A 26,036-nucleotide genomic window follows, 5' to 3' on the forward strand; every position below is an offset into this window, starting at 1 on the left:
CTTGACTAGCTCTGTTTCCGAATCTATTTCCACTAATATATTATACAACCTTTTAATATGCATTTGACCTTTATCTCTTATTTGCTTTATCAAATTCTCATCCTGCTGCAAAATACCAGTTTTTTGATCTTCTCTCCATCTGGCCTGCAGCTGACCATACTGAAACCAAGTCCTAATAATTCCTTCTTCTCTTAATTGCTCCATAGATTTTAATTCTAATCTGACTCCTTCCTTATAAAGGAGTTCCTTATATGTAATCTTATCTTGCTTTTGCTCCAAATTTATATTCTCTATCGCATGTCTGGGTACTGTCCATATTGGTAACTTATCCTTTAGTTTATATTTATACTTTTTCCAGACACGCAGTAGAGCATTTCTTAATATGTGACTTTTAAAAGTCTTATCTACTTTCTTGTCATACAATAGATAAGCATGCCAGCCGTAGACCAGATCATATCCTTCAATATTCAATATCTTTTCCTCCGTTAAATTTATCCAATCTGTAATTGCTGAGAGGGTAGCGGCTTCATAATACAATCTTAAATTGGGCAATTTAAGACCACCTCTTTCTCGGGTGTCTTGCATTATCTTTTGATTAACTCGTGGTTTCTTCCCTGCCCACACAAACTTGTTTATGCCCTTCTGCCATTCGTTCAGATTTTCATCTTTTTTAAGTATAGGTATCATTTGAAAAAGAAATAAAAATTTTGGTAAAATATTAATTTTTACAGTGGCTATCCTACCCAGCAAAGACAGTTGCAATTTTTTCCAATTTTCCATCTCTTTCTGTATTTTTTGCCATAACGGTTCATAATTATGGTGATGTAATTTCATATTTGCAGTCATAATATAAATCCCTAAATATTTAACCTTCTTAACTATTTCAAATCCTGTTAACCTTTCTATCTCTTCTTTCTGGCTTCTGTCCATGTTTTTAGCTATTATCTTTGTTTTAGCTGTATTTATTTTAAAGCCAGATACTTGTCCATATGAGCAGATTATATCCATCAAGGCTGTAATCGATTGTACCAGTTGGGCTAAGGTAACCACCAGGTCATCCACAAATGCTCGTAGCTTATACTCCTGCTGTCTAATTCTAATTCCCTTTATTATATCCGTCCCACATATTTTATTTAATAAAATTTCCAGCGTCAAAATAAACAATAATGGAGACAAGGGACAACCTTGCCTTGTTCCTTTTTCTATATTGAAATTATCTGTTAAGCCACCATTGATTATTATTTGCACTGTTTTTGATATATTGCCTTAATAGATTGTATAAAATGTTCTCCAAATTGCATCCTTTCTATTAGTTTTAATAAAAATTGCCAAATTCAATCTATCAAAAGCTTTTTCGGCATCCAAAAAAACTAGCACTGCGGGGACCTGGTTGTTCCTTCCCAAATATTCTAATAAGTTAACAATTTGCCTTACGTTACTTTTCATTTGTCTACCATTTATAAAATCAGTTTGATCATGATGAATCATTTGCTGCATAACTGTCATTAATCTATTTGCTAAAATTTTAGCAAAAATCTTATAGTCTGTATTTAAAAGTGAAATCGGCCTATAGTTTTTAGGATCTGTATAGTCTTGCCCATCTTTTGGGATCAGTGAAATAAATGCTGTCTTCCAAGTTGGAGGTACCTCTCCTCCCTGTTGTATATTATTGAATAATTCCTTCAATGGTTCCACCATTTCCTCCTGTAAACTTTTATAATAAATAGCTTTCAAACCATCCGTTCCAGGAGCTTTGCCCACTTTCAACTGCTTAATTGCAAACATAATTTCCTCGGAAGTTATCAATTGATTTAACCTATCCCTCTGCTCTTTTGAAGTTATATAAATATTCTCTTTCTGTAGATATCTATCTATATCTGTATCTTGAATTTTATCACCAGTATACAGCCTTGAATAGAACTCTAAAAAAGATTTTTTAATCAATTCTTGCTCGTAAACCTCCTTACCCTTGTATTTTATTTTCTCTATTGTCCTTGCTTTCTGCTTTTTCCTTAACAAATATGCCAACCACCTGCCTCGTTTATTAGCGTTACAAAAAGTATTATGTTTTTCATATTGTAAATTGGTTGCCACTTGATCTGCTATTAACATATTAAACTGACCCTTCAATAAATTGATTGCCTCTTTAATTTTCTTATCTGTTGGGTTGGCTATTAAAGCCCGTTCCTGTTTATTAATCTCATCTTCTAATTCTTTTCTTTTTCCCCCCTGTTTCTTTCTATATTTATTATTCAAATATATCAAAATCCCCCAGCAACTGTGCCAATGCCTCTGACATCATTTCTCTCAAATTCTCCTGTTTATTCTCCTTCACCCCTCTGAATCTTAAAGCAAATTCCATATCTCTATATTGTAACATCGTTACATCAACTTCAGCCCTTTCAAGTCTGTTCTGAGTCTCTCCTATTTTATTATCCAAAATTTCCGTGGATTGCTTAATTTCTTCCACTTTATCATCCATCATTTCAATATCACCTGCCAAACATTTAAATGCCAATAATATGTCTTCTCTAATTTGCCGATTCCGAGTTAAGATCTCCTCTGAAACAGCCTGTATTTTTTCATTAGTTTCATTAATTTTTTCATTAGTTTCATTAATTTTTTCATTAATCACAGTAGCAATTTTATTTTGTGTGGCTTGTAGGGCTTGTATCATCTCAAACGTTAAAGTCTGTGGGTCTGTTGGGGGGGCAGAGGCTTGCAATCTAGAAGTATGAGCTGGGGAGCTTCCACCGCTCCCAGTTCCTTTAATAGGAATGGTCTTTACAGGTTTTGAGGCCATTTTCAGTTTAAATTGGTCATTATATTTTAATCAGAAGCCAAAAAGAAAAGTTCCTCAAAGTCAAAAGATTTTCCCAATCATAAATTAACATTTAAAATCCTCCTTCTCTCAACACAAAAGTTCTTTCCAGGCAAAAGGCTACCAGCAAAATGAAACTTTCTTGTAACTTTCACTTTCCATGCCCTTTCAAGCGACAATCGCCATTTTGTTGCAAATTACTAAATTGTTACTTCCGAAGGAGGCTATAAACATTGGAGTTAAGTGTAAATACTTGCAGTCTAACTTCTCCTGGCTTGTTCTGCCTGCAGCAATTGAAGATGTTAAAAATCCCACACTTGTTATCAGCAGAATTGGTCGCGGCTTCTAACTCCGCTAAATAGCGGAGTCGTCCCAGGTCCAGAGCAGACTGACAGGCTTCTAGGGAGCTCTCACCCTTCGCACCCCAAGATTTCTCCTAGGGCACTTGGGGGGCTCTACCTTCGCCTGTCGGCTCTTCTCTCTCCCCTTTGCCTGGGAGAGGGTTTTCAAACCGCCAGACAGCTGTTTTTTGGCTGTTCTGGTGGCTTTTACGGTGCCGGGGATCGGGCGCCCATGGAGGAGGGTCAACGAGGCTCGCGGAGCCAACCGGAAGTCCTGAAAAAGTTATTTTTGACTGGTCTGGTCCTCACACTTTTGACCAGTCCTCAAACTTATGACTGTCCTCACATTTTACGTTTTTTGCCCTATCTTATCACCATGGTGAAGAGAAGCAGTTGTGAAATGAGTGACATGGTTGTTAAGAATGCTGCATGGGCATAAATGTGAGGATGGTCATAAGTGTGAGGACCAGTCAAAAGTGCGAAGACCTGTCAGAAATTACTTTTTTCTATACACATAACCATGGCCACCCGGTCACATGACCAGCTAGCCACGCCCACCCAGTCACATGACCTCCAAGCCACGCCCACAAATTCATGGGTGTCCCGCTTTATCAATGTTAAAATCTGGTCACCTTAGCTATGTAGTGTGGGATGGTGGGAGGCAGCAAGCTAGACCATGACTCGCAGGCTTACCCAGGCCGATCAGGGCTGCTCAGGTGAGCTGCGGGGCAAGCACCATGTGGGATGCAGCCACAGCAGTGAAGGCAGGCAACTTGGAGGTGCTCGGGATTCGGGAGTTGCTTGCAGGCTCCCAGCAACTCAGTTGGCCCACGGGCACCATGTGGAAAGGCAGGCAAGCTGGCTGGCCAGCAGAGAATGTGTGATCAACGCAAGTGAGGAGCCAAACAGAAGCAACAGCTATGCCTGGGAGGCGAGATGAGGAGTGACTGGGTGGAGCGGGTCAGGCAGGGTGGGGCAAGTGGGCAGGGTGGGGTGAGTGGGCGGGGCCAGTCAGCAATTTAACAACTGGCTCAGCCGAAGTGGCGAACTGGCATAGTTTGTAGTTTTACCAAAAGCACTAGTAACCCTCTTCTCTCAATTGGTTGACATTTCCAAATGAATTAGTAGAGATGGGGAATTCTGGGTTGAAAGATGTGTACACATACATACAATGGTGGGATTCAACCGGTTTGCACCACTTCAGCCAAACTGGTTGTTAAATTGCTGGCTAGCCCTGCCCCTCCTGCTTGCTCCCACCCCCCCGTCACCACCTGCCTGCCCTGCCCCACCCTGCCCAGTGACTCCTCATCTCACCTCCCTGGCATAGCTGTTGCTTCTGTTTGGCTCCTAACTTGCATTGACCACACATTCTCTGTGGGCCAGCCAGCTTCCCTGCCTTCCCACGCAGTGCCCAAAACCCAACTGAGTGGCCCTCCCAGGCCCTCCTGATCTGCCTGGGAGCCGACGAGCAACTCACAAATCCCGAGCACCTCCAGCTTGCCTGCCTTCACCGCTGTAGCTGCATCCCATGGGGCGCTTGCCCTGTGGCCCAACTGAGCAGCCCTGATTGGCCTGGCTAAGCCTGCGAGTCATGGCCTAGGTAGCTGTGTCCCACTGTCCCATGCCATGTGGTGCTGCCAGCTTTCCTGCCTTCATCACCACAACTGCATCCCACACGGCTCTCGCCCTGCAACCCAACTGAGTGGCCCTGAGCTGCCTGTGAGCAACTCCGATATCCTGAGCACATCCAGCTTGCCTGCCTTCCATGCAGCCTACTATTCAGAACCCATAGCCCAGCCCAGCCCGCTTACCTGCCTTCCCTGTGGCCCAGCTGATCTCTGCATAGACAACTGGGTGTGTGGCTGACACTTGGCTTCCCGCGCTGGAGAGGGCAGGGAAGGGAAGTGGATGGGCTGCCGCTGCTTTTCATTGGCATGCGTGGAGCAAGACAGAGCTCTTCTTGGTGTCTCTCTCCCACCCACCCCGTCGCAGGGCATGGCAGGACTTCCTGCCCCTCACTTAGTCACCTGCCCCCTTTTTGGATGCAATTTGGGAGTGGGGGAGGTGGGACAGGGGAGGAAGGGTATTCCTGACTCCCAGGCTGACTGGCTTCTTCCAGGCAACTCTTGCTCTGCCTTTCGGTGTAAGCCTCTCAAAGATGAGGTTTTTGTGGGCAGAAGATCTTGCCCCACCCACCACCGCCCAGGCCTTCACTTTTCTTTGCCCTACCTGATTTCCAGCTCCATCATGTTTCTCACTGTCCTGTGCAGGGAAACAAAAGTTTGTGGGACTTTAAAAAAAAACTTAAATCAATCAATTCCAACTTCTCGCAAAAGAAAAAGATCTTGTGAAGTTAAAATTGGTTGATTGAAGTGGTATTTTAGTCCCAGAAAATTGTTTCCCTGCATAAAACAGCAAGAAATGCGATGGAAAAATGCAACGGAGGAGAAATCAGGTAGGCAAAGAAATGCTTGGGGGAAGTAAGGGCCTGGGCGGTGGTGGGTGGGGCAAGCTCTATGGTATGGCGCTGCAATGGAGAAAAGGGCAACAGAGCAGCCAGCGTGAGGGAAGCATCAGAGGCTTTTTTTTTTTACTTTTAAAAGCATTTTTTTGCCAGAAGAGGTTGTAGAAAAAATGCTTTTAAAAGTAAAAGTTAAAAAAAAGCCTTTGATGATCCTGCAGCTCAGCTGGGCATGGTGGTAGTGGGGGGGGGGCAGGGATTTTTGCTACCGGTTCTCCGAACCACCTGCCGCCATCGCTACCGGATCAGGCGATCTGGTCTGAACCGGGAGCATTTCACCCCTGTTTTAGTTCAAATCACAGGGTATATAAAGTTTTTACTTTTCCTCATTGTGTGTTTTTGTAATTGTTTTTCTTTTTTGTTTTCTGCCCAGAGTCTGAGAAAGAGAGAAAGAAAAGTGAGAGGCAACTAATTAATTAAGTATATAAATGTCAGTCTTCTTAATGAGATGGTTATGATTAGAATGCAGCTTTATAGTTATAGAGAATGAACAGTTATATTTCTTTTTAGTTTTTTATGCTACAATTCAGGAGTATGACAATAGAATGCAGAATCTCTAGAGGTGTATTATGAATTTGCTCTATAATCCCATTCACTCCTCCACATTGTCATAAAGCCTGAAGCAAGGATTCCTGCAATTATGATTGCTTTCATTGTTCCTGCAATGTGCAATCACTGTAATTAATTTGTTATATTAGAAATGTAAATTTCCATCTGTTTTTAATCCAGGCACTCCCATAAACAGGACTGCATTTATTTATTACCTGTCTACAAAAATAGCACCATCCACACTTACATCACTTTGTTTCTTCTTTGTTGGACGTATTGTTTTCCAAAACTATAAATGTTACTTAGCTGACAGATTAACTATTCTCAGTGCTAGATCTATAGAAACTGGCTTGCCATCTTGTAACATAAAAATATAGAAACAGGTGAAGATTTCATTCTAAATATTTGTTTGAGCCTTGGGTCAATTATCCTGAAAATTACCAACCCCAAACAATTGAAAGGTAAAAGATGTGTGTATATTTTCATACTTTGGTTTCACAAAATGAAAACATTTCATGTACTGATGTGCCAACTTATTAAGGTTTTTTCCCCCCTGATTCTACTACCTACTATGACAAGTAGAAGGCAGTACAAGATCAAAGAAGTTGACACATCCTTTATGGAGGATTACTTCACAAGAAACATATTTGGTAAAGACAAGAAGAGGATAAAGTCATTAAAGTTCCCCTTTGTGAATCTATCAAAGCCAGCGATTTTATGACTTACAATGATAACACAGATTTGCTTGCTAAGAATGCATTCTTGGAATCAAAAAATTCCAAATTGTCCTACACAGAAGGCATTTATTAAAGAGCATAAGTAAAACTCAAATGGAGCAAAAATACCACTTTTTCTTCAATATCAACCAAATGCTGACAGCAAATTCACAAACATCACTTTTCCAAAATGGCCAGCTGGATGCCAATGGCAATTCACCCAGGACATTTTTATCTCTGTGAACAGTTACTTCTGCATCTGATTATGGCAGATTTTCAATTTTTTTCCAGCTTAGCAGGGATCAGTCATTTCCCTGTAGCTGTTGGTGTTGATTAGAATGGGTGCTGTAGAGTTTATTATAGAGAGGAAAACAGCAGTTATGCAGTAGGGCAGACACCAGAAGATTCCTTGAAGTCATCCTTTTCCATTTTTTTAATGCTATGGGAAAAAGTTGTATAGGTAGATGGATACATTGAGTTTAGTGACACTAAGTATCAAATAGGAAAGAAATGTATTCATTGTCAAGCACCAGGGAAATCAGGAGATTCAGGCAGTTCAAATGATTATAAAGATTTATTGCAAGCTTAAGCTCTCTACAAGCTACTAATGGTCAAGGGAAATTAGCAGCAGTTAACAAAGGCATTCCAGGTGGGCTGGACTTGGATCTCTTGTGGGCACGAGGGGATTCAAGACTGATGACATGCTTGACCCCTCCCTTGGCTCAACCTGGTCATCTCCTACATTCATAATGTGTATACATTGCTGTGCTTCACAGGTAGCATTACTGATACTATTAAAATGAAAACTAAGACTATTTTAAATTTTATTTTGAAAACTTAAAATCTCCAAGGCTCAACAAACAAGTCCCAATCAACACTGTGCTAGCAATCTATTAAAGTTGTATAAAGGCAAAAACTATTAGTACAGTGTTGGCTGGGGCTTGTTTGTTGAGCTTTGGACTCTTTAAACTTTCAAAATAAAGTTTAAAATGTCAAGCTTGAGGACTTGTTTTCAATAGGCAGTTGCAGAACTGTGTTAGTTGTCTATAACCTTTTACTGACTCAGTTGTAGGTGTGTGTAATTGCTTTTTTTGTCCTATGAGCTTTTTAGAAAGGATTTTGCTGCTATAACCTTCCCAATCTTGAATGCCATCAAGTTCAATAAATTAAACAGCACAACTGCAACTGCTTTTTAAATACTTGTTTTAAATAGTGACAAAAATATAGAAAGGGATATAATTGAACTGGTTGGGTTTAATTCCCAGCATCATGGTGAATGTGATGCTGCTAAATTGTTTAATAACTAAATAAGTCCTAATTGAAAGAATGCTGAAGAGAATAATTAACTAATTTGTGCTAATATGTTGATTGAACATGCCAGGAAACAATATATCTCATCGGGCCAAAGGTATGGATTTTTTTGCTAACAGAATCAGTGATCACTTCAGTTCTGCCATAAGTGTTTTTAAATATTTTTCTAAGGATAAGATCACTTTCTTGAACAATTGTCATTTAATATTAGGTGTCCAATAGAAGAACAAACAGCCACCCCACTTACTCTTGTAGCAAAGTGAAAAACAAGATTTTGTATTGAGTTCCCACTATCTATTATGACCATTATTTAAAATGTTCCACAGACTATGAAAACTGTTTTGAGTCTTCTTCTGGAATTATGTAACTAGCTCAAAATGTTTTGATTGCTTTGAATGGGACTATTTGTCCTAGGTTTCAGAAAAAATAAAACGTGTTTTCTGCTTTGTGTGCAAATCTGTAGTCATGATGGTATGAGGTCTCAAAACCAAATTCTATGGAGAAAAATTAAAAGAGGGCAGACATGAAAAGCATACTTAAATACATGAGGTTCTATCATACAGAAGAGGGAACAATTTTGTTATTATTTTGCTTTATAAAATATTATGTAATCCTTTTATGACTGAGAATTCTACTTTGTAACTGAAGTGAAGGCTGGACAAAAAGATGTTGAGTACAGGTAGTCTGTGACTTATGATGCTAATTGTGGCCAGATCTATAGTGGAAAATCATGCTGGTCATGAAGGGGATCACTACTTGACTGAGACTAATTTTACAACCTTTTTTGTGTTGGTCATAGTGTAAATGTGGGCTGGTTGCCAAGACCCAAAATGCAATTACATGACTGTGGTAGGGGACATCCACTGGGTTGTAAGTAGTTCTGAGGAGGTCTGTTGTAACTTCAAAAGTCATTAAGTGACCAGTTGTAAGCCAAGAACTACCTATATATTTAATTGGGATTTTAATTAAATTAAAATGTAGCACTGAGTTGGCCATAAAGTTTTCTAAATGATATGAGTGCCTGTAGAGAAGGAATTTCTCATCTCTGGACAAGCTATTAAACCTGTAATTAGAAGACATTTAACCTTGAAAATAGGTTAAAATTGCCACCTATATTTCCTTTGTATTGCTCCTCATTTCAGAAAATCTGAAAAGTGTCTATTCCTCCCCAATTTACTCTATAGGTGCTTGCATATATATCTATTGAATTTCCAAAGATTTTATTTATAACATTTATAAATTCTTAGTACTATGACAAACATTTTGTAATCACCATGTGTTCCATTTTTGTGTCTTTTTCTTCTTGGAATATATCCAGCATTCCAACTTGGTCTGTACATAGTCTACGTACCTTTAAAGCAGTTTTAAAATGAAATACTTTCATCAAAGACCAAGTTATCCCCTGAACTTTCATAAACAAATTGGAAGCATTATAGTCTTTAAATTTATCTTCCCTTGTTTATTTATTGCTGCTGTTCACAAACTGTTTACAGAATGATGCATGGACTTAAAATAAAATAACTTCAATGTATGTCCTTTGAAGTGCTGCTGATTTCAATAAAACTCTGTTCTAAGCAAATATACTTGAAATTGCTGATTATGAGTTCAAACGCATTTTATCAAAACTAGTGCACAGGAAATGGGATATATGGCATGAAATCTCTGGTGCCACTGGCTGGGCTGGAATAAAACAATCAAATATTCATAAACTATCCAACATAAAGAGATAAGAAAGAAAAAAGCAAAAACAAAACATAACACAAATAAATCCATTTCATGGCTCAAACAGACTTTTTTTTCTTTCCAGAAGCCATTCTAAACACCTTTAAATAGAGATCTGCCCAAACTATAGAGAAACTCATGTTTAAATAGAGTTCTGCTTGTTTAAAAAAAGGAAGAAGAGACTAAAGTAGACAAAGCAAAGTAGGTCTACCATAATTAACTCTTTAAATTACATTTACACAAATAAATGCTTTAAATACATTTAAATACATAGATCCTTTACTGGTTTGTATATAATCTTATCAGCCTTGTGAGTTAAGTCAAGTCAAGAAACAGACACAACTGGATTCCAGGAATGCTACTTATTGTAGTGTACAATAATGGAAGCATGAAAGTCTGTCCAAATTTCTATCTGATCTTGCATTAACAAAATCAAGATAGATATATTTTGAGTTTCTTTTTCTCCCAGCCTTCAGTCTATGTATCACTTTTCCACATCACCTACGTACCTTCCCCATGAGCATCTTTGTGATTAGTTCTGTATTTTGTATTTGTGATCTAAAAAAAAATATTATATTAAAAAGTAGTCTCTGCTGAAAGCCTTTGATAATTCCAGGAGATACTTTGTCCACAGTATAGGGAAGACATTTGTGATTGTCTTATTTTGGGTTGCTTTTTGACTTTTCAGGCTACCTGAGATTATTTGATAATTTCTCGTCCAACTATTAACCAAGGCCAACGCAAGTTAATTTTAATAAGAGTTAGTCAAGTGTTAGAATAAATATTATTGAAAAAATAGTACCGAACTAAATCAGCACTTTCCCTTTCAATGTACCATTCTTGAGAATGTAAATGTATCATTTTATACTCTTAGAAGTTTGTCCTAGATTTATTAACTACAGTTGCAATTCCTGCTTCTGTAAAATTTTATTCTACCAACAAAATCTCAAATTAGTGCAACATATGTTTTAAAAAGAAACCTAAATGTGAAGAATTCCCTAATGACCATGAGATGGGAAGCTGTGTTTTCAAGAACATATTAAATGAGGTGAGTGCTGTGGATAAGCTAATAACAGTAAATAAAAGTTTGTCTCTCACACTTAAAGACACAAGCAACATATAAAAAAGGTTGCAACTGTTATACATTTACTTTTCTCTAAACTCGTGTCTCAACAATTAGAGTTATTTTTGCTATTTTATTAAAATTATTCTTATAACTAATCCTGTGCAATTTTTTTGTTTTGTTTTAAAAAAGCAGCCATCTGGTGTTGATATTACTATTTTTTTTTCTTGGTAGAACAAGACCCAAAAAATCTGCAAAACATTCTTGAAATTGGAGTTGAAGAATGTCTGTCACATATTTTCCAAAGCTTACAACAAAAATGAGAGCGCTTTCTTTATCATTTTTTTTGCTAGTAAATTTTGCTAATATACACTATCCTTGCAAATAAAGGTTTATATTTTTTTAAAAATGTATCAATTACTTCTATAGTCTCAAATCATTTAAAACCACAATCCCAAATATTAAATAACTTTTTTTTGTAGTAATCTGAAATGACTCTTATAATAGATATACCATGTTTCCCTGAAAATAGGACATGTCATGAAAATAAGGCCAAGCCTGATTTTTAGGGTGGGCCTAAATATATGCCCTCCCCCCAAAATAAGCCCCCCCTCTCTCACACATACACATGCACACACAGGTCCATCACCCTCCCCCACCTTCTCAAGGCAGCCACATCCCTGCAAACTCCTGCGCCCCTTCCCCTTTTGCCACCCACGGCAACGACCATAGACCTCGAGTGCCTGCTCCTGTTCCTGTGCCATGGTGGCAGCCCGCCCGCTCTCACCCCCGTGCTCAGGCTCCACGTCCTCATAACCTGTGCTACCGAACGCCTGTCACAGCAGCCCCAGTACAAGCATTGCTGCCTGGGCTTCCTTGGCAGGGTGGCCACTGGCAGCAGAGAGGCTTCCATGTACGGTGGGCAGTCGTGGAGGCCTGGCGCACCCTGCAGCTGGGTATGGGTCTTGGCAGGGATGGCTGAGGTGCTGCAAGTGTTGCTGCTGCCACTGCCGCTGCCTACAGAGGCCCGGAAGCCCCCTGCAGCCAAGCTCAGCTGCTGGCGAGAAGTGTTGGCTGTGACTGGGCTGGCCAAGCTGTGTCTGTCAGGGCTGCCTTCGGCGCAGCTGCATGGTGTCTCGCTGCCGGGCGCCAGTAAAGAGTAAACTGGACCTGCAATTGGAGCGGACAGGAGCAGGGGGGAAGGGGAGCCCTCCGGCAACCATCACCATAGAGTGGGAAGCACATTCCCAGAGTGGCCGCTTCCCTGGCTGGGGTTTGGAAGCCGCAGAGGCAGAATTTGGGGAAGAGAAAAAAAGATTTCTGCTGCTTCTTCTTTCATCTGCATGCAAGGAAAGCAGCAGAAGCAGAAGAAGTCTTTCTTTCTCTCCCCCAAACTCTGCCTCTGCAGCTTCCAAACCCCAGCCGTGGCAGCAGCCACTTCCCACTCTATGGGGATGGCTGGAGTTGGACCCTGCAGGAAGAACTGGCCCAGGCTTCCATGCAGGTGCTGGTGGTGGGCGCTGGTGGCATTGGCTACGAGCTCCTCAAGGACCTCGTGCTCACCGACTTCGCCCACATCAACGTGGTGAGGCCTGGGAGGAGTGCAAGCAGGTGGTAGGGACAGGCACTCGCGCAGCTTGGTGCCTTTGGGCCACTTGAGTTCTACACTTGCAGGAGGAGAGGGGCTTGAGGGATCCTCACTCTGCTGGGCTCCCGGCTGTGAGTGGGCAGGCCACCCAGGGCCTCCTGCACCCCCAAAATAATAAGCCCTTATTTCGGGGTTCAAAAGAAAATAAGACCCTGTCTTATTTTCAGGGAAACATGGTAGGTTTATAAATCTATAATAAGTCTATAATAGTGACTATCACCTGTGATAATGAATTGTAATGAGTTCATAATTTTTCCAGCCTTGATGTCAATTTTATTCAATATACCTGGAGTCAAACAGCATTTTGACTTTTGGTGGGTTTTTAAAGGTAAACAAATTTTAATCCAAATCAGGAACTAATGCTCCTTCAATAATTTCATCTCTAACATCCATGTCATGCAACAGTCTAAAAAAGAGAAAAGGTGATGTCACCCATAGGGATTTTCCAACTTTGTCCAAGTTTCTTCCAAGTTTGAGTGGGTGGGTAAGGGAGGAAACTGGATGGGGGAAGAAATCTAAGTCTATGTGCTCTACTTCTAATAGAGACTGTGCTTTCATATGTTTAGTGTAAAAGAAACATCCTAAAAGATTCAACTGCTTACTAACTAATTCATAAAATATATGTTTAATTGTGAATTTTATTGTTTTAATATTCTTTAGATACTGAAGTCACCATTTCTTTTTGTAAAATTAAATTCTATGTTACTTTCAGGAAGAAAAGACTGGTAATATGAAAATTTTCTTACTTCATTGGTAAATAGTCCCTTAATTTAAAACAGTAATTATTTTGAATAGACCTTCAAAAGTTCTTTTTGCCAATTAACATGAAAATAAACTGTAAGAATTTGTCTGTGAGCTACTCCGTAGTTGCCATGGGAATAATCCTTTAGGAGTCTGTAGTAATCTAATAAGGCAGGTTAGTAATGCATTCATGGATGTATTCACAGTAACACATAGTGTTATCATCAAGGGATTTCTACAGGGACTTGCAAAGACAAAAAGTAGGCTTGTGCATGCTTTGAAAATTATTTGGAACCATAGTACAGAAATCCATTAATTAAAGCTGAGATGTCAAATGAATTGGGTTTTTTTCCCAGGCTCATGAAAAAGCTTCATAAAGTGTTGTGTTTTTGAACAATTGGCAGAGGAGCACTGTGCTATTATATGACAAAGGAGACCATCTGGTGAGCTAAGAAGGAATAGGTGAAGGGCAGTTGTACTTCCTCTACAATTGATGACCTGAGTAGTTCTCAGAAGCTGGTTGCATTCTCTCTCTAGGTTTCTTGTGCTGACTAGTTTTATACTAGTAAGATATTTTAGTCATAATAAATAGTTTTCTTTCTCCTTTTTTATCTCAAAATTCTCACTTGAAACACAAACAAGAAAGCTCAGATTATCCTACTGCAGACACATTATGTGAAGAACTAGCTCTATAGATAAGGTTGTAATCCTGGGAAAGATGAAAGGAAAGAGAAAAAGATGAACAGCAGTAAGGTGGATGGTCTTAATTACACTGGCAATGGGTATGTGTCAGTGGTGAGTTTCAAAAATTTTTACTACTGGTTCTGTGGGTGTGGCTTGGTGGGCGTGGTATGGTTTGGTGGGCTTGGCTTGGTGGGCATGGCAGGGAAGGATACTGTAAAATCTCCATTCCCTCCCCAATCCAGGGGAAGGTTACTGCAAAATTCCCATTTCTTCCCGATCAGCTGGGATTTGGGAGGCAGAGAATAGATGGGGCAGGGCCAGTCAAAATTTTTACTACTGGTTCTCTGAACTACTCAAAATTTCTGCTACCAGTTCTCCAGAACTGGTCAGAACCTGCTGAAACCCACCTCTGGTGTGTGTGTTAGAAGAACTAAAATATCAAGTTAAGGATAGATCATTGTGGGGATAATCTATATGATTATTCCAATGTTGACAAGACCTGATGACACTCTTTCTTTTTAAATATATTAAATTTGGCTGTAAGATAGTCATGCATTATAAACTTTCTTCCAAGAATTTTTTAATATGGGGTATTTATGATGAATAGACTGATATAAAATGTATTTATTAATGTAAAGAAAATACAGAAAAAAAGAAGGCAACAAACACATATGCATAATTTCAAATGAAATCAATATCTACTTTCCTGACAACTTGGTTTGCAGCTCATTTGTAATTTGCAAGAGAATAACTACTAGAAAGTTATTCTCTGTATGGTCCTGGGTCTATGCAGTCAAAAGTTATCTAGTTACTAAATCCACTTCCCAATAATTCTTGGTGGAATGATAAAAGAAATCTCCATTATCAGTTGTGCTGTTGTATACGTAAATAGAATTACATGGGTGAAACTGGGACAACAAAAATTAAATTCTATCCATTTTTCAGCATGCAGTCATCTTAGTACATGTTTTAGGAGGTAGAATTGTGTCACATAAAATCTTAAGGGCTTGTAATACTGCTATATTAGAATAATTACTGGATTTTCTATGACGGGATTAAGATAATTAAAAAGTTAATGATCCATGATGACTCAAAAAAATAGAAGTTAGTGCAAAATTTTCTTTCTCCTTTTCTACCTCTTATATTAAAATAATGTAATTTAGATGTCTGTGAAAAAGAAATTGGGGAAACTTCCAGAGTACAGAAATGTAGAGATCTTACATAGACTTCCAAAAACCTTAGGTTGATTCTTCCTTTCCTGGAAACAGATGAGATATAGAACAGTGAAGTTGAGCCATCTTTCTCTCAAAATTAAAATTAAACGAAAGCAAGAAGCCAAAGCAAGAAAATGCACACAGAAACACACCTTGCTCTATATGTATATAGGTATGCATATATGTGTGTCTATATCTACACACACACATACAGTCCAGCTACTACGTACTTCAAAGCTGTTTTCCTGATACTACTAGGGATTTTTAACTAGAAATTTTCAACAATGAACATTCTCAACACAAAAAGTAATGCATGTCTCATGTAACACGGACTCCTATCTATCTTTAAAATACTGCAGTAACAGTGATATGAGCATAAGAAAATGAGTCTCCTGCTACAGTAACAAGGATATATAGTAATATCACTCCTATGTATTAGTTCCCTTATTTCAAAAACTACATGTGCAGCTTCCATGCTTGTCTGTATCATTAGGCATATGTAATATATAGATCAAAGGAAACAGTTCATCTCAGGTAGTACTCAATTTACAACAGTTCATTTAGTGACTGTTCAAAGTTACAATGACACTGGAAAAAGTAACTTATGACCATTTTTCATAGTTACGTCCTTTCTAGCATCACCTTGATCATGTGATCAGAATTCAGATGCTTGGCAATTGGTTCATACTTATGATGGTTGCTGTGTCCCAGAATCATGTGATCATCTTTTGCGATCTTCTGACAAGCAAAGTCAACGGAGAAGCCAGATTCATTTAACAACCAGGTTACTAAGTTATCAAATGCAGTCATTCACTTAATAACTGTGACAAGAAATGTTGTAAAATGAAGCAAAACTCACTTAACAAATGTCTCACTTAATAACATACATTTTGGGCTCAATTGTAGTTGTAAGTTGAGGACTACCTGCATTTCAAACCTACTGTATGGCAGTGTAGTTGAAAATAGTCATTTTGGACTGCCATTTTAAGATATAGCTCTGCCAAAAAAAAGGCCTTCCATGTCTCTTAACATATCCTTGGCAAGAGGCAGATTTTGTATTTCATCAACTATCAAATAAATTATTTTTGAGGACACACTGGGCTTTTTTATACCTATCGAAGATGTGAGCCAGCAGTGGGATGAGTTTATGACTCCCAACTCCCAATATCCTGTAGAAATGGGCATTTTCAGTCTTTGGAACCACAGGAAGACAACAGGCTGACTAATAATGAACCATTTGCTATATGATTTTATTTACCTTTTGCCCTTTGATTCATGGAATTCAATGAACTGCTCAATACATAATAACTAAACTAAACAATCCCCCTCAAAGTTAAAATAAAGTTATTGTTGAGGAGGACTACAATTTGATTTTGAGAGTCTTTGATATTACATGATGGACAAACGAGCACTACAGGCAATCTACATTGATGGGTTCCTTTCTGGAAAACCTTTAGCCTCTTAAATTATATGTTAAATCTTGTTTGTTCAGCCTTCTTTTTGGCTTGCTTTAATATTCTACCCTTGGGTGGAGGTTTCATAAAATCCCATTTAATGAGGAAAGTTATCCTTGTGACCAAAATTAATCTGAGACGTTAGTGCATGTATTTTTTATTGCTTCTTCTATGAGAATGTACTGTACATGCTGGTAAACTTATACCACTTCCAAATAGAGATCAAGTCTTCAGTGAAGGAGAAGAGATTTATTTCCTTCTTTCCAACTGGAACCTGCTATAAGAAACAGAATTGCCAAGTTATTACTGGCAACTATGAACCTAACAAGGTTTAAGGTGTTCTAGTCTTAGTCCTTTAATTCTTTTATCTTAATTTCATTTTTCCTCTTTTGTTTTTCTTTGTTTTATTTCATTCTCTTTTCTTCTAATCCATAATTTTAATTAGCAGTTATAAATAGTGACTTTATTGCTCATTTGAGCCTGCTTCCATGGGTTATTTTAGTGTTGTATCTACTATGCTGGTCATTGACTGCAAATAGATAAAACGGCTAGATTAGTTGCAAAGTATCCTTTTTTTGGAAACAGTGACATATTGATAAATATTGAATAGAAATAACCACTTTCTTAGTAAAGGAAGATATGGTATAAATATATAAAATAATAATAAAAAACCTTTGATCTGTATTCATTTTCCGGTGCTGTCAAGTGTCATAATGAATGTCCAAAACCTCGTGGCAGTTTTCTATCTTGATAAACCACTATCCAGCTCACAACAGTAATCAATGTGTTGAAAATGGCTGAAGTTAATGATGCAGAAAATAGCAGCAAAACAGGTTTCCTTTCGACTTATCATTAAACTAATACAATGATCATATATGCATGAGATGACCAAGCTGTCACTGAATTCCTATACTTTACATTTCATTAAGGGCATCATCTGACTAATTGAGAGTTTCTTTATTGACTTTATGGTGAAATGATACAGTCACTAAGGAGATGTACAAAGAAAGTTACTTTTCCATATGTCATGTTTCTGACAGTCAGGATCATGCAGAATTTAAACCAAGAATAAAAGATAGTAAGAAAATAAAATATTAAAGAGCGCTTAAGAGATCAAATTGTACAGGTAGTCATTGAGTACAATTTAGCCCCAAATTTTTATTGTTAAGTGACACAGTTGTTAAGTGAATTTTGCCCCATTTTACAACCTTTCTTGACACAGTTTGTTTATTTATTTATTTATTTATTTATTTATTTATTTATTTATTTATTATTTATTTATTTATTTAATTTTTATACCGCCCCCTCTCCCGAAGGACTCAGGGCGGTGAACAGCCAAAATTAAAAAACACACAATACAAACATTAAAATACTATAAAAACGAAATTAAATTTATCTTTGGCTTCCCCAATTTAAAACCCCTTACCCATAAAATTCCCCAATTAAAATATTTAAAAGATTTTTAAAAGTTGTTAAGTGAATCACTGCAGTTAAGTGTAGTAACATGGTTGTTAAGTGAATCTGGCTTCCCTTTCTTGTAAAAGCTTGCAGAAGGTAATCACATAGCCCCAGAACATTGCAACTGTCATAAATATGAACTGGTTATCCAAATTTTGATCATGTGATCATAGGAATGTTGCAGCGATTGTAAGCGTGAAAAATTATTCTAAGTTCGCTTTTTTCAGTGCCGTTACAACTTCAAATGGTCACTAAACAAATGATTGCAAGTGGAGGACTATCTGTATATGTGACACCTAAATTTCTCATAAAACAAACTCAATGGGTTTTTAAATTTCAATTTGTAAAATGACTCAAAGTTATCAATTGTGCTTTTCAGGCTAAAGAACAAGGAGTTTCCATGGAGTCTTAACTATTCCTTTCCAGAATGAAGGATTCTTTGGACTAAACTTCAGTACTGAACTCCAAATACTATTGTTTGCCTGCATCCCTGAGCTTTATTTTGTTTTATGACATATCAAATCAATACATTCCACATTTATGGCAAAAGAAAGCTCATAGAGGCACATTGCTACAGACTCCTGGATGTTCCAGTTATTGAAAGAGTTTGATCTGAACAGAGAGGTCACATCAAGAGCATGCTAAAGAAAGAACATGAGGAATGCAAATCTTGTTCATTGCAGTTTAGCAGAACTTGTTTATGCTTTCTTGAAGGGGTAAACACCACGCTCGACCTATTTGCTGGAATTAACCATGATCTAGGAGGCCATATGGATTTGCCAGATGGCCTGATGTAATTTAATGGCATTTATTCTAACTATGAAGTAAGTGATAAACATAATTAACATTCCTTTAGCTCCTTACTGGATGTCTTTTATTAGTTTCATTTTTTCCCTAATATTGAAAGGTAAGTTAATACCTTGTTATGGAAACACAGATGCCTGCTAATTACCTCGGAAGGTTGAATGCTCCTGAAGCGGAGATCCTCTGCTAGATTCTTACTTACCTGATGACCCCACTGTGAAGATTAATAAGCAAAGCACTAAATCATAATGAGTGTGTCAGATCTCAAATGCTTTTCAGATTCTCTTAATTAGTATTAAGAGATACAGAGTGTGCCCACAACATTTCCAATATATCTGTCCTGCTTTGCCATAAATAAGGCATTTTGCACCATATGTGCTGCCTGCTTTATTCCAAGCTATAGTACATCAAATAGTTGAAATCAAACAATCAGATTTTGATAAGAAAAAAGCCCCACAAAGAAGTAACTTTCATTATTTGAATAGTTTACTTATTTCATCTTCTGCCAATGATTGTTTAATGACTTTATTTCACAGGAAGCTATTTTGTGGTAACTATAACTTCAAAGAATGTTTACTTTTGGCAAACTTACCTGCTGCTAGCAGTTAAAATCACATGATTCCAGCAAGATAACAAAAGAATTTTACACAGCTTAATTGTGCTACAATTCCTATTTTATATGTACAGTGTAGAAGGTACTTCTAATTTCATTTATGAGATGCAGAATTTATTTTGAACAGAGTTCAAATGTCTGCACTATAATATGAATTTCCAAAGAAGAGTTATCCTAGTATTTTCAAGATGTTAGGTATCTTAAGAGATGTGAAAACATTCTAATAATCTCCACAGTCTTCCACAATCAAAGGACCCATCGAAATCCCAGTTTATTGTGTGAAGTGGAAATTATCAAAATGAATAGTCAAGATTTAATTTACACAGGCAATATAAACTATTAAATAAAATGGTAAATTAGTTTAGCTGCAATGGGATTTCCACATTAGAGAATGGAAAACAATATTGGATACTGATCTCCTTCTACCTTAATACAGCAGTTTCAGAGATCTTCCCAGGTAAACATTAGTGGAGGAAAAGACTGGTAAACAGATGGACAAAAAAGATGCGAGATCTAATGATAGGTTGCCCTTCTCTTGGAGTCCTATCTCCTTCCTTGAAATAAAGATTCCAAGAACTCTTAAAGCTTTTTTGATGTTGCCCAAAGAACTTTAGAATATCCTAAATTACATCCTGATTGTCAGCCTCCGCTTTGACTGCTTCAGCTGCCATAAGAAACAGGGGGGCGAAGGGGGGGAAGGGCGAAACGAAACCGATTCTCCAAAGGAGCTGTCAGACCAACCGTCATTACATTCCTGATGGATGACGTTGCCAGACGTGATTCCACCTGACCTTTGGGAGACCTTTGGATTGGATAATGGACGATGGACAAGAGGGGGGGAGATGCTTTCTACATGCAATTTCGCGCGTTTTGCTTAGTTCCAGCTTTACCTGGGTTGCGATCGCTTCATTTTCAGTAAAAGTACTAATCTCTAAAAAAATGGAGTTTGGGTTATTCTTTCTTGGATTTTGAAGGAAGCAACCCTGACACTGATATCCTATTCTAGTTCCATTTGCACATAAAAATGTGTGGTTTACTTTACTGTATGCATGATATTTCCATTCTTGTTAGCCCCTTTTTAATCTCCTTTGCTCAACAAAACCAATGCTTTCAAATTTAGGGTTCAATATTTTGTGATATTTTGATTCTTTCTAACAAGTGTACTACGTTGATTAAATTTGGATTTATAAATTTATTTTCCCAGACAAAACATTCTACGTAGGTTTTTCCTCCTTTTTTCCCCCTCAAAGAAGTTATTGGTGGGGTTGAAAAAGAGTAGGAAAAAGCACCAGCTATTCTCCCAAACAGCACAATTTGATAAACAACTCTCTACAATAAATAGAGATTATTTCTGGCTAAGCAGGTATAGGATTACAGTCTAAAAGCAAGGTATTTTTCTTTTTTCAAGTTGAGGACACATTGAGTTTTTCAATGGTATAATAGAAACCAAAGTAAGTGAGACAAATGCAGATAATTTATATTTCAGTCATATTTAAACTAGGTGGTAAATTTTGCAATTATTTTTGAGGTACACAACCAAAGCATTTGGGTGATGGAGCCACATAGCTCAGTGGCTTTGGGTTGTGTGCCAGAAAACCTAATAAGTGAATTTTGTTTTATTTTGACCCCATATCAGACAAAACAAGAAGTTTTCTGGTACCTCCTGCATACATAACAGCCAACATGATTGATGATATCCACGCTATCTCGCTATATGATGTGCCAAAGATCTCTTGTATCTCTTTGAAGAACACTGTGATGGCTTTAGGGAATGCATAGGAAAATCCAATGGAGATGAAAGCTCCAAAGACGACGACCCAACCCCATCCTCCATCAGGGGGAGCATATTGCGGTGCTGTTGTTGAAGGTGGCATTTCTTTTTTTTCTTGTAACTATGCTGTAGGGAGAAATAAAATGTTGATATTGTGTTTTAAATAGCTGTTTTCCTTTATAGCACACAGTCACTGAAACTTAATTTCAAAAAGCTGTTATTTCCCACACATGAATTGACAATTCATTGTTAAGTTGCCATCACTGTATTATTAAGTACAACTATTTGTCTATAATAGTCAAGGATGCCTTCAAGAGTGGGAATAGATGAATCTTGGCAACTGCTAAAATCCTTCTTAAGTAGGATGTTACTTTTGCAGGTCATTGATCCACAGTACCAAAATATTATTTAGCAATTAATCACAGGGGATAAAGGGATCCTTTTATTCTGCTAATACCAATCTACCTTAATTATTTCTGGCAAAGTAAGATTGGCTTATTCAATAGGATTTTATGAATAGACAATATAGCCTACCATCTCAGCCATTGCTTTATGTTTCATTTTAAAAATATCTTTATTTCAAAGATAATGATCAAACACAGCTCAAACAATATTGCATTAAGAGACTATGCAGTAGCAACTAATATGAATTTCCAAGTGTATTTGTTGAACCATTAATAAACTTCTATGTTATTGCATTGTTATGCAATCCAGGGCAGTGTTTCAATATATTACATTAAAAAAAATAACAATGCCATAAAGAACCATGGAAAACCTGGTTTTATATATCACACTTTGGAGCTCTGCAATGCTTTCTATTTGAAAGAAGATAAGTGATTTGGAATGCACATGGACATATACTTTGCATTTGTCAGAAAGCCACAAAGCGGATCTAGAGATCTAACTCCAACTGTTGCAGTTAGCAACCATAGCCAATGGCTTACAAACTGAGCAAAATAACAAGTTTAACAAAGGAAGGAAGGCTAAACAAACCATGGCTTACTTTGCTGTTTGTGAACCAAGTTGCTAAATTCTTATGAAATGAGAATTTCATGTTGCTTTCATAATGTAACAAATCTCTTGGGAAAGATCAATGCACACAGATTTTCTACTCAGACAAGTGCTCATAACCAATTTTTTTGGAACTCCCCGTGACCTGAAGAAGCATATTACCTCATAATTATTTAAAATAGAAAGTAATTTACAACATAATTAAATCTGAAGATTCTTGTCTCCACTGTTCTGTTTTTTCATATCAGTAATCTGCAAGTTATTTGATAAATACTAATATGTGGTTTTAGTACAAGGTGCCATTTAGACTAAGTGATAATATTACAAAAATATTTTCTGGTTTCTGTGATGCCTACAAAACATATGCACAAAATGTGAAATGCACTTTCTCATAGTTGATTAAGTCTTTTGATCAGTGGCACCCTGAACTTATTTGGCTTTTATTAATCAGCTCCACTATTTCAACTTGTCTTGTGAATCTGTAAAGCCATCAGCAGTCAAATATTGATAAACACTTTCAAAATTGGGTATACATATTTTAATTTTGATACCAAATTCTCCATTTTGTATCTACATATTACAAATTTTTGTTACTGATTTTGGGCTTTCAGGATTGACTACCTGAAACAAGGAGACAGGAATTAGGAAGAATAGCAATAGGAGTTTCATAATCCCATTATATAAAATATACCTGTTGTTGATTCCAGGATTAAAGTGCAACAGTTGTGCAACTATTTCTTGACATACACAAGTTTAGCAATTTTACAATAAGGGACATATTTGAAAATAAATAAAAAATAAAAAAATGGAAAAGTCCAATAAATATATTTATGTTTCCAATAAAATAAATAGGTATTGTATCTTCTTCTTTAGATAGGTACTCTAGTACTGAAGGGTACTAATAGTACTGAATAGTGCAATATGGCCAGAGTACTATTAATATTACTATGTATATTATAACAGTACAAAGTCAATATCAAAACCTATTTTTCTTAGAGATAAATATGTGGAATACATTTTATTGAATCATTACCATTTATGTTAGGGTGAATTCTCACAGACAAGCTAAATTGAAGAGGGTTAGTTATACATAAGGGCTAATTCACTTCTATGAAGATTCAAGTGAAATACCTACTAAGCTGCTTGGTAAAGCAATGTGCATTCTCATTTCTGAGAGTGGAGCAAGTTTATTACTTTGAATTATTCTCCTTTATATTCCTCCTATCCTTCTGCTCCAGAGCTCCCCATCCGGCTTCTAGGCTTGCCAACTTTGGCAAACATTGGGGGAATCTCTGCCTGCACAAAACTGGCCAACCTTTCTACACACCAAAACTTTCTACACACATTCAGGCAGGACAATTTCAGTGCTATCCTGAAGGCTGAATCTCACACTAAAGGCACAAAGTGGTTGAAGGAGGCACAATTTGCTTAGTGGAGGTACATTGTGTTATTTCTTTGTTCTAACAAAGCAAATCATACAACTTTTGTGACACTAAAGGAATTTTGAATGTCTTTGAATATAGCCATCCACATTTTAATACTGCTTTTAAAAGCCTTTCTTCTGTCATCACCACAATGTAGAATGTGTCTGCTTGTGATAGCACTCTGCTTGTGAAATATCTACCCTGAAGGTAGTTTCTGGTGCCTTGTGTGAGCTTTTCAGTACCAGGTGTGAAGCTTTTTATATTTCTAGAATCTTAAATTGCAAATTTTTAAGTTGACTTTTAGATCCAGCACATTTGTTTTGCTCTGCACAGTTTAGCAACTGTTTGTGGGGGGTGGATAGGAGGAAGTTTTTTCCTCCCATGTTAGTATTCTCTGTACTAGCAAATAAATGAGCTGTTATTATTAAAAAATTCCCTTTATGTCCAGATCCAGAAAAATGATTGCTAATAATTTTTAAATTATATACACAGCTGGCAGCATTTTATGATAGAAGTATTTTCCATATGATTGATGGATAATGATCAGGGACAATAAACATAGCTCTAGGAATGTATGGCTAGTTAGGACGCCAAAATCCAAAAAAGCACAAAGATACTTTAGTTCTCATGATTTTCTGATTTTTTTTTCAAATTTAATTAGATCAAAGACTGGTTTTCACCCCCCCCCCCCCCAAATTTGGCTTTCACTGAGAGCTACTGTTTGTATCAGATAAAAGAATATCATGTGGAAAATTGACATCTGACTCCCCCCCTCCCCCAAGACTACCAATGTGAGAATTAAAACTGTCAGGAGAGTAACACTGTGTGAATCAGTCCATTGGAGCATTCATAGGAATCATCTTTTCTAGTTTCATAATCCCCTGCAGGCTAATGGAAAATATTTTTTTTCTCCTGTTTCCATTGATAGATACGATGACTTCCATTTACTTTGCTAAAAGTTCAGAAGACACCTTGCCTAAATCCCCAGTAATATTGTGAATAATAATTTAAGAACAATTGCAAAATCATAAATGGGCTATCATTGTATTATTTTATTTGAAACCCTCTGATTGAACAGAGCAGTACATGCAAAATATTTTTATTTAAAAGAACAGAAATGTCACTTTTGAACTGTTTGAAGGACAAAAGAGAGAAGTGGAAATGAATTTCACCCTGTTCCTTATCCCAAACAGCAGCTACTGGATGCAAGGATTGGAGGAAATAATAAACACATTTTGGCACATGCTGTTTTGAGCAACTTACAATACTTACAGTATGTTAGATTCTGTACATATATTGCCTGGAGTTTTTCTTATCATGATTGAATACTATGAACACCAGCTGGATCAGGGCAAATAAATGCAATTTGGATCTAACTTGAAAATGTGCAAATGTATGTAGCAAATACAATAGGCCTGGTAGACAAAGGCAAGTAGCAATGTGCACACATATTCTGCCTTTAAAAATGGTGAAAGTGGTGATAAAAAGGTCAGAGGAAAGGTCATGGCAAATAATTCATCTTGATATCATGCACTGTAGATTTTAGTCAATCATAGTCAACCTCTTTTGCAAATGCTTCATTAATATTCCTTGCTTGCCAAGTGACAAAATCAACCCCCAGTGCAATAAATAGCTTGTCAGGAGAAACTAAAAATTCCTAACTCTCTGTCCTTTGGATTTATTAGTTCTATTACGATAATTTCCCAGGTTGAATGTTCATGGGTGCCTTTAGATGTGAAAGTGAAACATCTGGCAAAATTGTCATACAAGCTGAGCCAAGACTACCTTTCTGAACAAGCATTTGGACAGATAATGCACATCACACAATGTAAAGGAAATTAAACACAAATAAAGCACTAGAGAACTAGAAATGTAATTATTAGTTATTTATATTGAGAAAAAAGTACTACATGTAGTCCTTGACTTATGACCATTATACTCATTACTCATTAAGATGTAAAGAAAATGTATGACTTAATATAAAGATGTAGAAGTTGTGATAGATAATAGATAGATAGATAGATAGATGATAGATAGATAAATAGATAGATAGATAGTTAGATAGATGATATAGATGTAATACATAGATATATAATGTAATATAAAGAAACTTTATAATAATAATTTAAAATGCTAATTAACAACAAAGAAACTTAAAACCATTCTAAAA

The 26,036-nt window shown here is 37.1% G+C and overlaps 1 protein-coding gene across 4 annotated transcripts in view; it reads right to left on the reverse strand.

The window, feature by feature from the left end:
* Positions 1-26,036, reverse strand: part of SLC16A7 (solute carrier family 16 member 7) — a 130,871-nt gene that overhangs the window by 19,995 nt on the left and 84,840 nt on the right. For all 4 annotated transcript variants that reach the window (XM_034402681.3, XM_034402682.3, XM_034402683.3 and 1 more), the window contains one exon: positions 21,321-21,557. In XM_034402681.3, coding sequence (XP_034258572.1) covers positions 21,321-21,534 — 214 coding nt within the window. In that variant the 5' untranslated portion in view covers positions 21,535-21,557. The remainder of the gene's footprint in view (positions 1-21,320; positions 21,558-26,036) is intronic.

Source organism: Pantherophis guttatus, chromosome 7, assembly GCF_059756535.1.
Source record: "Pantherophis guttatus breed Tessera chromosome 7, ASM5975653v1, whole genome shotgun sequence".
NCBI classification, from domain to species: domain Eukaryota; kingdom Metazoa; phylum Chordata; class Lepidosauria; order Squamata; family Colubridae; genus Pantherophis; species Pantherophis guttatus.